At 33.9% G+C, this 12,562-nt stretch overlaps 1 protein-coding gene across 3 annotated transcripts in view; it reads left to right on the top strand.

Annotated features, from left to right (window-relative positions):
- ERBB4 (erb-b2 receptor tyrosine kinase 4) overlaps positions 1-12,562 on the top strand; it is a 1,387,693-nt gene that overhangs the window by 1,052,648 nt on the left and 322,483 nt on the right. For 2 of the 3 annotated variants that reach the window (XM_043992847.1, XM_043992848.1), the window contains exon 16: positions 1,954-1,998. In XM_043992847.1, the coding sequence (XP_043848782.1) occupies positions 1,954-1,998 (45 nt within the window). Of the gene's footprint in view, positions 1-1,953; positions 1,999-2,121; positions 2,197-12,562 lie in introns of all 3 variants that reach the window. The other variant, XM_043992846.1, reaches the window with a different exon arrangement.

Here is a 12,562-nt window from a genome sequence, read left to right on the forward strand (position 1 = left end):
AATCAATCAGCAAAGCATATGTTAAGCAACTACTAATTTGTACAGCGTCTGACACATAGTAGGTATATATATACTTTGTTTATACATATTTATTGAATTAAATTGCCAAGTTCTGTGTGAGGTGCTAAAGATACAAATATAAGAGAGACACTTTGCTCACAGGAGCTTAAAAAATTTATAGTCTAATATGAGGAAGAACAAATAATCCCATTATAAATAGAACCTGATAAGCACATGAGAGAGGTAGAAGCAAAAGTCTCTATAAGTTCATTTTCTGATTTCTTGACCTTCAAAGTTTACTTTCAAATAACTTCTTCTTCTGGGTTTGTTTATCAAAAGCATAAATTCAATACCTAATATTCTCACCACATTTGGAAAGTTAGGACCTGCTACTCAGTTTATTAAATCAAAACAAACAAATAAAAAGGCTTGTTTGTCAAAAAAGGTTATTTCTAGGAGGACTATCTATAGTTATAGATAGATATAATATAGATATGTATGTCCTTGTGATGCTGATCCAGATGTATTATGGTATGTTTGTTTAAAGGTATGAAATTGCCATTATTGTAGCTTGAATCACAGGTTAATGTCCCAGAGGTGAAGAGACTAATATTCATCTCATCTCACTTTAGTCCAGACATTAATGAAAAAGGACTTCTGAATTATCAACATGTTAAGATTCATATTTAAAAAGTCAAAATATGGGCTGTCTTAGCTGGTATTTTACATTTTATTTTAGATCACTAATTTCTGTGAATTATCTGAAGTAATAATGGACAATCTGCATTTAAACGGGCCATTTAGAACGGCTCTAATTTTGAACTACTTTTTCATTTCAGAGAATGGAAGCTCAAAAACAAAATAAAATAAATAAAATAAAACATGGCTAGAGTTTACAACTGAGCTAGTAAGTTGGGACTGGAAGAGTTTTTATAGAACTTCTGAAGGGACAAAAATTAGGTTTATATGAAGGTAAACAAAAGAATTTATCTGACGCCTACATTTCAGAAATTGTTCATTCATTTCTTATATACCTACGCAAAAGTTTGTTGTCTTTTAGTTGATTAGTCATGTCAAACTTTTGAAACCATTTCCTTTTCCAACTCATTTTACAGACCAGATACACAAAAGTACTTGCATTTAAGTGTAAACCTTGAGAGATTCATTAACTACTTGGACCTCATTTTATTTATTTGCTTGCAGAATGGATGTTTATTCACTACTGCTGACTTCCTTAATCTGGCAGTTTAAACACACACACACACACACACACACACACACACACACACACACACACACACACACACTTTTCAGAATAAGAATATTTTAAAGGAGACTCAAGATAAACTGAAATTCAGTAAAACAAGTTATTTTTTGTAAAATGAATTCATGTTTAAATTTATGTTTATTTTAAAGTTGCCATTAAGAAATAGAATCCTATGGTTGATTTTGTGCTGAGTCCAAAAGCATGTTAACTTTTGATATGTCCACTCTTAACCAAAGCAATCTAAGGTTAGCATTAAGTTACAGCTTTCTTGATGATGTTTTACTTTAATTTAAATGAATTTTAAAAGAAACTAAGTTTACAAGAGCAATCATGGTATTGCCAATTTTATCAGGTTTTCTACAATACAGATAGGTGTGAAAGGAGCAAACCAATTGGATCAAAGAATTTTGAAAAGGCTCTACATTTTAAGAGATTCTCAGAAATCAATTGTCTTTTACTCTGAATGTATTTTCTTTGGACTCTCCTTGAAACATCATGTCATTTCTTCATTGTGTTTTCGTCAAATAATTATTTTGTCTCAGCATTTAATTTCATGGGATCGTGGAAACCATCTAAGAATTATAATTAAGAATTTGATGTGTAAGATATTTGCTTTTTTAATCCTTCTGAAAATAACTGATTTTTCTCTCCTTTTTTTCTTCTAAAAATATCTGGATATGCTGCAGGTGCATAGGCTCAAGTATTGACGACTGCATCGGCCTGATGGATAGGTATTTGGCGTGCTTACTTCCCATGTTTCTCCCTCCTGATGCTCCAAGTGTGAGCCAGGGTGCATGAGTGTGCATGACCTTGTGAATGACGAGTGATATTTTTTGTTCTGTAATTGCCTGCAGGTGTAGCGGTCCCTCTAGTCATGACTGCATTTACTACCCATGGACGGGCCATTCCACTTTACCACAACATGCTAGGTAACATCTACCATGTTTCCATTTTGTCTCTCAAATCTTCTCCCAATTACCCTAGATAAGAAGTACTAACCAGTTTAGTTGGTTTCTTTAAGCTAATAATCTATGGATCAAGAACAATGCATAGAAATAACCATTTGCATTGCTATTTATTAAGCTCCTTTATCCCCATTTAGTAGGATTTCAAAGTCTGGATTAGTAATGTCACTGGTTAACTTAAAAAAACACACCATAGTAATAGGACAGTTACCCGGAATTTTGATAGAAAGTTTAAAGCTCAGAGATCTGTGATTAGAAAAGGCCAAATTTATGATGGAGGAATGTAGAAGTCTGTTTTTAAACTAATCCCTAAATTAATCTTTGACGGATCATAGCTAGATCCTGATTTTATTAAACTAATATAAACTGGTTGGTATGTTTACTAGAAACTTCTCAGTAATGGTTTTGACATCCAGTTTCATTGAATTAAATGATTCATATTATTATTTACTGTTCAGCTGCTAAACATCTGCACATTGAAAATTTTCTACCTTGTATAATTTTGTGTGTGTGAAAAAGCTGTCAGATTTTCAGGCTTATTGGGAGGATCCTGTTACCTTTTGGGGAGCATATAACTGGTGCTTAACAAGGTGTTTAACAAATGGGAAACTGGGATTATTGGTCATATCAGTTATCGAAATAGAATAATGAGAACTGAATTATGGAGATTATTTGATATAGTATTATATATGCTATTGTTTCCTACGAAGTCAGTTGTGAAATAAAAAGCTTTGAAGAATTAATTGACTCCAAGCAAACTAGCCTAAATCTCACTGGCAGTTGTTGGCCATGATCTAAAGCTCAGTTGGTGAGAACTAACAATTAAACTAACATCTTGTTTTATAGAGAGGAAACAATGTTCCTTGGACACCAACTACCGCATACCCTTCTCCTAAAGCAGCTTAAACATATCATATTATAGGACCATATTTCCAAAGAAAGAGTGGCTATTTCATCATGCAATAAGAGGAAAAGAAAGCTCCAACAAACATATTTAATGGACAATAGGTCACTAATATCAACCTCATATTTGCATGACAGCACATTTTTTGTCATTATATATCTTGACATTATGCTATTTTACATACTTTATATCTGATTATTCAATAATTTCATTAAAATCACAAAATATCTCAGTAAACTGGAGATTATGGCATTGTTTTCCAAGTCTTACAAGTGGTGAAACTATAAAGTTTTGATTTACATTTTTATAGATTCTGATTTGAAGGAGTGAACAGCATCTGTTCTACTTATCTTAGAATCATGTTATTTGGGAGAAATTATTTGTTGGCTTCTTTTGGCTCACATTATTCCTACGCTGGTTCAAACCTTTATCACCCCTTAAGTAACTACAGAAATAATCTCCTAATTGGTCTCCCTGTCTCCAATATTTTTCTTTTTCTTCTCAATTTCCCATACAGTTGCCAAAGTTAGCATCCTAAGACATAGGTCACACTCTTATTGAAAATTTTTCAATGACTTCCTATTATGTCTAGGTTAAAATGCAGACTTCTCACCTAGGATCTTAAAGTGCTTTATAATCAAGTTCCAAGCTACTTTCCTGGCTATTTTAATGGTCCTTCCTTTTTTTTATCCTCTGTAACCACACTGGCCTCTTTACTGTTCCATGAATTCAATGTTTGATTTACCACTTCTGTGCTCTTGCAAGGCCATTCTTGGTGTGGAAGCCCTCTGACCTTCCACCTCTTAGCCTACTTCCAAGCACAATTTAAGTGATACCACCTTGAAAAATTTTCCTATCTTCCTTTTCCCCAAATTGGTAGTGCCTTTTTTCTCTCCTTAAATTAATTTGTATTTACTTATCTCTATATATGCTGTTACTTCTTGAGGACAGAAGCAATTTTGTTGTCTTTTTTATCCATAGTGCCTTGAATTTAGTAAGTGATGAATAAATATTGGTTCAACTGAAACACACACACACACACACACACACACACATATATATGCACATATATATGCATTAGAAAATACCAAGTAATATCTTTTAAGGCGAAAAAAGTTGTATAAATATGGAGGATGCAGGAAGAGGAGATTTTTCATTTTGGATTTAAAAGATGAATTCAAGAAACAAAGAGGAGGAAGTAAGAACAAACCAAGAACGGAAAATAGTATGATTAAATTCATAGAAGTGGTAATGTAAAGGGTGCGTTTGGGAGATAGAGTAATTGAGTTTGGTTAGAGTGTTGAGAAATGAAATAGAAGTAGCATAAAATAAGACAGGAATGTTAGGGTGGCTTCAAATTATAGATGTCCTTTAATGCTGTTTAATAAATATAACCCATTTTTATTGAACTGAATTGTAAAATAAAAACATACTGTTTCTCAGTAGGCAATAGGAAGCAATTGGAGAATTTTGAGTAACATGATTTGTTGTTGTTCAGTTGTTTCAGTTCTGTCTGATCATTTGTGACTCCATCAGGTGTTTACTTGGCAAAATTACTGGAGTGGTTTGCCATTTTCTTCTCTAGATCATTTTATACATGAGGATGCTATGGCAAACAGGGTTAAGTGACTTTCCCAGAGTCACATAGCTGATAAGTGTTATGAGGCCTGATTTGAACTCAGCTCTTCCTAACTCTAGGCAAGGCACTCTATCCACTGTGCCACCTAGCTGCTTCGAGTAACATGATTAGATCTCTGTGAAAGGAAAATATCTTCCAACAATGAGGAATGATTTGGAGATATGAGGAGGTGGGAGATTCAGGTGGAGTTATTCTATTAGCAATGAAGATTGGGAACTGTGAAGTGATGAGAGAGAGAGAGATTGATTTCATCTATTAAATAGGATTAGATAATTACTGAGGTCCTCACCAATTCTGAAATTTTTAAATTTGCATCTTAGAGGGGAAAATTTAACCCTTGGTAGTAAATAAATTCACTAAATTAAACTAGGCATTAACATAGAGAAGGAGACACAAAACAAATAGTGATGACAAGTTGAGTTTTATGGAACATACTATATTTGGATTTTTTATGTGGATAGTTTTCTTTTGGTCACTGTAAATTATACTAAGCATGTCTCTATATATATCACTTATATTTAGAGTTCATATTCCCTACTGCCCCATTATGCTGAATTCTGTTGTCTAAATCAACAGAAGAGAGATTGAAGTTTTAAATGAAAAGAGGTGAAATGTTTCCAATTTCCTTTATCAGCTTTCATTTTCAAAGCTTTGTAATTCTTTCCCAGTCCTGCAATTCACAAATTGGTTTTCCACAGTCCATTTAGCTTACAGGCTGCTGCTAGAACTTCTTCCAGGTAAATTGGAAGGGATAGTCTTGATTTTTTTTAACTTTGGCCCATTTTGGAATATGGTACTTATTCTACAAATGATACCTGGCGTTTCAGAGCATTCTCCTACTTTCCCTTTTACAGTAAATGATCCATATATCTATTTTCAACTTTAGTTTGACTGGCTGTTAAGATTTTGTGTTAATTTCTATGTTCAGCAAATTTTATTACTTTTTGTTCTAATTTTTATGTAAAATATGTTGACATGCACTTGATTCTACTATTTCTACATGGCCTATAACAGAATGGATTATGGACTTTTCTCTTCTTTGGCAGGCTTATAATCTAGTGCCAACACACACACACACACACACACACACACATATATATATATATTTACATACATATTACATATACACACAGAGAGAAAAAAGCACAATGAAGCTATGTATATCCAGTTGTGACTATTTACCATAATAAAATTTACATTGCAAACACATTTCTTCTTGTTAATTAACATAAGTTCAAATCATAGACTGACCAAGAAATGTAAAATGCCACAATAATACAATATACATGAAATTCTTTCATTGTGATGACTTTCTGTAATTCAGTCCCGTTTATATAGTGTTGATCAAGAAAAAATAATGTTGCACTTCAGCTCCTTGATTTTGAGCAGCTTAGAACTTGGAATCCTCCAAATTCAGTCCCATTAGAATGTGTGTCTCACACGCTACTGGAATTTTGAGTATTCATGGATACCCCCTGCAAGCATACCTAAATCCTTTAAACAATGTAACCAATCAAAAGAATATGTCATCAGCCTGTGACATATTTGCTAATATTTTCAAAAAAGTCAACTCTAGTTGTTTTGTCCCAAGGGGGACTTAATTGGTGACTTGTGTTATATTGAGATCTTTAACCCCAACTCCTATAGATGACTGCTTGAGATAATTGGCAGTTCAGGATGATCCCTTTAGTTCTTGGAAAGAGTTATGATTTCATTTATGTGGTCCCTCACTACTTCTATGCAGTTCTCTTGCAATGACCATCTGCGTATATTTTCTTCATAAATTTGCACAGCCAAAAAAAATCATCTATTGACTACTTTTCTCATAATAAACATTTGTTTTAGACAAGATGACCTTAAGGGAACAGATATAGACTGTTACCATTCCTGTACTTGATTGTCTTGTAAATTTTAGTAGGATTTTCCAGAATTTGATCTGCAGTGGCATATCCAAAAATGAACCCAGGGTTATCACCCCCGTGTTATGATGAGGATTATCAGATATGATATGAATTGCTCTGTAACAAACAAAAACAGATGTTCTTCAGTATGTTTATATTTAGTCCACCATACTCTACATTTTGGCTCCACTTTTGAATCAAGGAAAGGTCAAAAAGATAAAAGAGTGACATCTCTTTTTTATACTTGCCAGCACTCCAATATATCAAAAGGAGGTGAAACAGAATAGTACTGATCTCAGTGTTTACTCAACTATCCATACATTCCAACTTATTTGTTAGCCAACACTATCTAATCAAAAAAGCATATCATAGGAACAACTTTTTCTTTTCTTTTCTCAGAATGCCCACATAGACAAAAAACTATATATGGGTATTGCTTTCAAGGTTTACAAATGCTAATATCTATTCTCAAATTGTGGCCAGATAAAACTAAAATGTCAGCTAGAAGCAAAGAAAGAAGCTTCAGGTGGCTGGATTTGGAGTTGAGACATAATTCTGAGACATAAATTCAAATATTCTATTTGAAAAATCAAATAAAATTATAATAAAGGACAAAAAGAATAACTAGGTACATTGGAACATTTAGAACCTTCCTTTTCCAGGTTACTCTTAGTAATTTAGAAATTATAATATTTTAATTAATATTTTTTCTTCATAAAAATCAGTCAGCCATATGTGTATGTGTATGTACACACACACATATACATAATTATGCATCAAAACATCTTAACCTTTCTTAAAATTTATTTTTAAAAAATATTTAAAGTTCCAAATTCTCTCCCTTCCTCCAGCCCTCCTCCACCCACTGAGAAGGCAATTAATGAGACCTATTATACATATTTCCACATTAGCCATGTTGTTGGGGAGAGAGGCAAGAAAAGTTGAGACAGAGAGACAGAGACCCAGAGAGAAAATGTGCTTCATTCTAAACCTAGAGTCCATCAGTTCTCTATCTGGAGGTAGAAAACTTTTTGGAATTATCATGATAAATTGTATTAATTAGCGTTGCTAAGTCTTTCGCAATTCATTATCATCACTGTATACATTGTTCTCCTGACTCTATTCACTTCACTTTTTTGCAGTTTATATGTCTTAGGTTTTTCTGAAATCATCCCCTTCATCATTCTCCAGAATGGCTGAACCAGTTCATAACTCCATCAGTAGTGCATTAGTATACCTATTTCCCTATATCCCCTCCCACATTTTTTCTTTTTCTATCATCCTAACCAATATCATCAGAGTTGTTTTAATTTATAATTCTCTAATTATTTGAAATTTAGAATGTTTTCATATGACTATTTATTTCTTCTGAAAACTGCCTGTTCATATCCTTTGACCAGTTATCAATTAGGGAATGGCTTTATAATTTTTAAAATAAATTTGGCTCCATCCCATATATATTTAAGAAATGAGAGCTTGTCAGAAAAAAATTGCTGAAAAAATATTTATCCCCAGTTTCCTAGTCTCCTAAATTTGGCTGCATTGGTTTTGTTTGTGCAAAACTTTAAAATTTTTCATAATCCAAATTATATATTGTATCTCCCATGATTGTCTCTATCTCATTTGATCATGTACTCTTTCTCTGTCAATAGATCTGTCAGGAAAGTTTTTTTCATTTTGTTTTGTTTGCTGTTCTTTTTGTGTTTCTGTAATTTGTTTATGATATTGCCCTTTAGATCATGTCTCCATATTGAGCTTGTATTGGTATATGGTATGAGATGTTGGTCTAGGTCTATTTTCTCGCAGATTACTTTCTAGGCTTCCCAGCAATTTTTGACAAATAGTGAATTCTTGCCCCCATGTTTGGGCTCTTTGTTTTAGCAGACACTAGGTTACTGTGTTCACTGGCTTCTGTATGTTATATACCATATCTGTTTAATTGATGAACTACTTTATTTCTTACATGGTACCACATTATTTAGATTATTACCCCATTGTAAATGGAGCTGAAGATCTAGTACTGCTAGTCCTCTTTTCTTCATATTTTTTTTCATTGACTCCCTTGATATTCTTGACCTTTTGTTCTTCCAGCTGAATTTTATTATTTTGTCTAGCTCTATAAAATATTTTTTGGCAATTTGATTGGTATGGTAATGAATAAGTAAATTAATTTAAGTAGTTATTGTCAATTTTTATTATATTGGTTCAGTCTACCCTTGAGCAATTAATGTTTCTCCCACTGTTTAGATTAGTCTTTCTTTGTAAGAAGAATTATTTTTGTATTGTTATAATTCATAACATTTTGATTTTTAGCAGTCTGATAGTGTCCTTCATGAACAATATAAATTGTAAGGCAGAAAAATAATGGGAAATATGCCCTGAATTTTTTCGTCTTTTTTCCTCAGAAATACATTTGCCATCCCCTGAAAATGATCCTTAGTATCTGAGTTGCTGCCAGGTTTTTTGTTTGTTTGTTTGTTGGTTGGTTGGTTTTTGGGTTGGGTTTTTTTTTGGTGAGTCAGAAAATTTAGAGATAGTCATGTTATTAGTATCAAATATTACTTTATAGTTTTTAAAAAATCTGGAAGAATAAAATCATTTTTATCAGATCATAAATAGATATAGGAGAATATCCAGAAAAACAAGCAAAAAAGAAAAAAAAAACTGCTATCTTTTCATCAAACACAGATACATTTAAAAGCAGTCAGTCATTAACATCTATCAATTAAGCAAATGCTCAATAGTAGTAGGTGCTATGTGAATGGGAAAAAGCAAAGAAAAGAGTAGACACAGCAAAATTTTGAAGGTAGTTCTAAGTAAATAAAAAAAACCCTTGTATTCTCCAAAGTACTGTGGTAAGTGTTTTTTGTTTTGTTTTGTTTCTTTATATTTGTTTGTTTGGCAACAGTATATGCTCCTAAAAATATTGTCTAATAATGTTTAAGCATCAGGTTGGGCCTTTAAACTAAGCTTGTTTGTTTGTTTTTTGTGGGGCAATAAGGGTTAAGTGACTTGCCCAGGGTCACACAGGTAGTATGTGTCCAGTGTCTGAGGTCACATTTGAACTCAGGCCCTCCTGAATCCAGGGCTAGTGCTTTATCCATTGTTCTACCCAGCTTCCCCCTAGGCCCTTTAAACTATGAACTTTATCAGAAAAAAAAAAACAAAAACTCTCCTGGCATTTTTAATCCAAAGTAAAAGTTGACCTTGTAAAACAGTATGGTGTAGTTGACAGAATGATGAATGGAAATTTTAAAAATGTAGAAAATAATGTGTGATATTCCATTGTGCTTTGTCTTTCTTCCTCGAACATTTATTTGTGGTCTGTGAATTGCTTTTCATGCACAATTCCTGAATTTAATCTCTGGCATATAAATTTGCCACCTACTTCTATGAAAATATTTATTTGGATGCCTGAGTCTGTTCCTAAGTCTAACATGAAATGGCTCTGTGACCTTGGGTAGACTGTTAGAGCTGGAAAGGACTTGACACAGTGACCTAGTCCAAATACCTCATTTTGTGGATAAGGAAACTGTCAGCCAGAAAACTGAAAGGTATTTCCCATGGCCATATGCTTCATGGGTCTTGGTTTTCTCCTCTGTACAAGGAGATTGCCAGACCAGAAGATTTGGAAAGTCCCTTCAAGTATGAGCATTCTGTGATCCCAGCACCAGGGAAGGAGTCTGATAGAGTGTCTACTCAAATTGTGCTGACTGCCTTGGAAAGCAGTGCTTTATAGGTGTTCCCCCATGGAAATTTCAATGCTCTTTCACCCATGCCTCATGCTCAGTATGAACAAAAAGATGTTTATTTTATTCTATGGATTGCTTTCCCAATACATTGGGGAAGAAAGGTAAAGTAAAGTAAGGTAAAGAAAGGTCAAATAAAGCAAGTGCACAAGTCCCTTGCTTCCAAAGGCCATGATGATAGGTAAATTTCCACCTGTCATCGTGTTATTGATGGATCCCAAGCCTGTTTTGAAATTCAGGACAAAATAGAACGGAATGACAGACACAATAAATTAAGGTATAAAAATGAATAAAAGGTAACTTTATGATTAATCTAAGTAACATGAAGAAATTATTTCTGTGCATTGGTACTTAAAATCATAAATCACATTTCCAAAGAGCTTTGTTTAATTTGAAAGCTTGGTTCATGCACATGAGAATTTTTATCATTTTATTTTGGCCTGGTTCATATAATAATAAAAACAACAGAACATCTATACAACACCTTAAGTTTTTTGTTTTCAGGGGAGTGGGGGAAAATGAGGGCTAAGTGGCTTGCCCAGGGTCACACAACTCATAAGTGTCACGTATCTGAGGCTGGATTTGAACTCAGGTCCTCCTGAATCCAGGGCTGATTATCCACTGCACCACCTAGCTGCTCCACAACACCTTAAGTTTTAAAAGTTTAGGAAATAGAGGAAGGGAATAAGCCTTTATAACTTCTACTATGTGCCAGGAACTATGCTAAGCACTTGTAAAATTTTTACTCATTTAATCCTCATAACAATTCTAGAAGTTTGGTGCTGTTGTTATCACCATTTTACATTTGAGCAAACAGAGGCAAATTCAGGTTAAGTTACTTGCCCAGCATCACACAACTACTAAGTCCTTGCTGCTGAAACAGAAAAAGGAACATGCCCTCAACCATGAATTCTGGAGCCCGAGTATACTCTCAGATTAGACACTATCTAATTTGTTAGCTGGAAAGTAATAGTCAGGCTGTCAAACTCATCCCAAGAACTAGATTGGGATTCCTCCCCCTCTTGATGGGGCCATTTTGAGTTAACAGACAGGTGTACAAACAGGAGCAGCATGGAGTAGGGATCATGTGTGTGCATCCATAGAAGGTATTTACTCTTTCCAGCTTCAAAAGAGGACTGCTAAAATGAATTAGAAAGGTGAATGATGTGATTGCAGTAGCTTTCTTAGAAGTTGTGTTTCACACAATTTTGTAAATACTTATAAATTCACACACAGGGACACATATATTTACATAAATACATGCATACATACATACATATATATACACCCATGTTGGAAGACATTCATGAATAAACTGAGGGAGGTCTTATGCAAACAATTATGAGAATATAGGATTTCTATAAGATATATTTCCTTACTCTGATTTTTTTCCACTGGCTGTCCTCATGCCTGGAATTGTCTCTCTCCTTAGATCTAACTCCTGTCTTCCATAGTCCCCTTTAAGTACCAGATAAAAGCTCTCTTCTTATAAAAAGTCTTTCCCAAGCTTCCTTAATGCTAATGTCTTCCCTCTGTTGCTTGTCCCCAATATATCCAGTACATATGGCATGTTTCTATAGAATGCTTGTCTCTTGTCTCCCCTGCAAGACTGTGGGCTCCTTGAGAACAGGGACTTTTGCTTTTGTTTGTTTCTTTATATATCCCCAAATCTTAGCACAGTGTCTGACACATAATAGGCATGTAAATACTTATTTGTTAAGTGACCAGTGTAGGGAACTCCCAGGGTGGGAAATACCTCCAACAATGCAGATCTACAACTCATCTATGACTTGGTTATTGAAGACAGGTTCTAGGGAATTGCCCAAAGCATATAGAGCTTAATGTACTTGCCCAGGCTCACTAGCTAATAAACATCAGTGAAAGGTTTTGCACACAGATGTTCTGAACATCAGGCTTAGTGTCCTATCTAAGAAATATTTGATTCTTTTCCACCCTTTTGAAACCTAAATTTAGGAGTCTCAAATCATCATTGAAAAACTGATCTAAATACTGTGTTTTAGGTAAACATTCCATTAAAAATTGTTTCCTATGATACGACTAAGCAGTCCATATTTAAAAGGAGGAAGTGTAGGTAAGTGGAGGTCACTTTTCATTATTATGGTTTGCATATATCAGA

The sequence above is a fragment of the Dromiciops gliroides genome, chromosome 3 (assembly GCF_019393635.1).
Source record: "Dromiciops gliroides isolate mDroGli1 chromosome 3, mDroGli1.pri, whole genome shotgun sequence".
NCBI classification, from domain to species: Eukaryota; Metazoa; Chordata; class Mammalia; order Microbiotheria; family Microbiotheriidae; genus Dromiciops; species Dromiciops gliroides.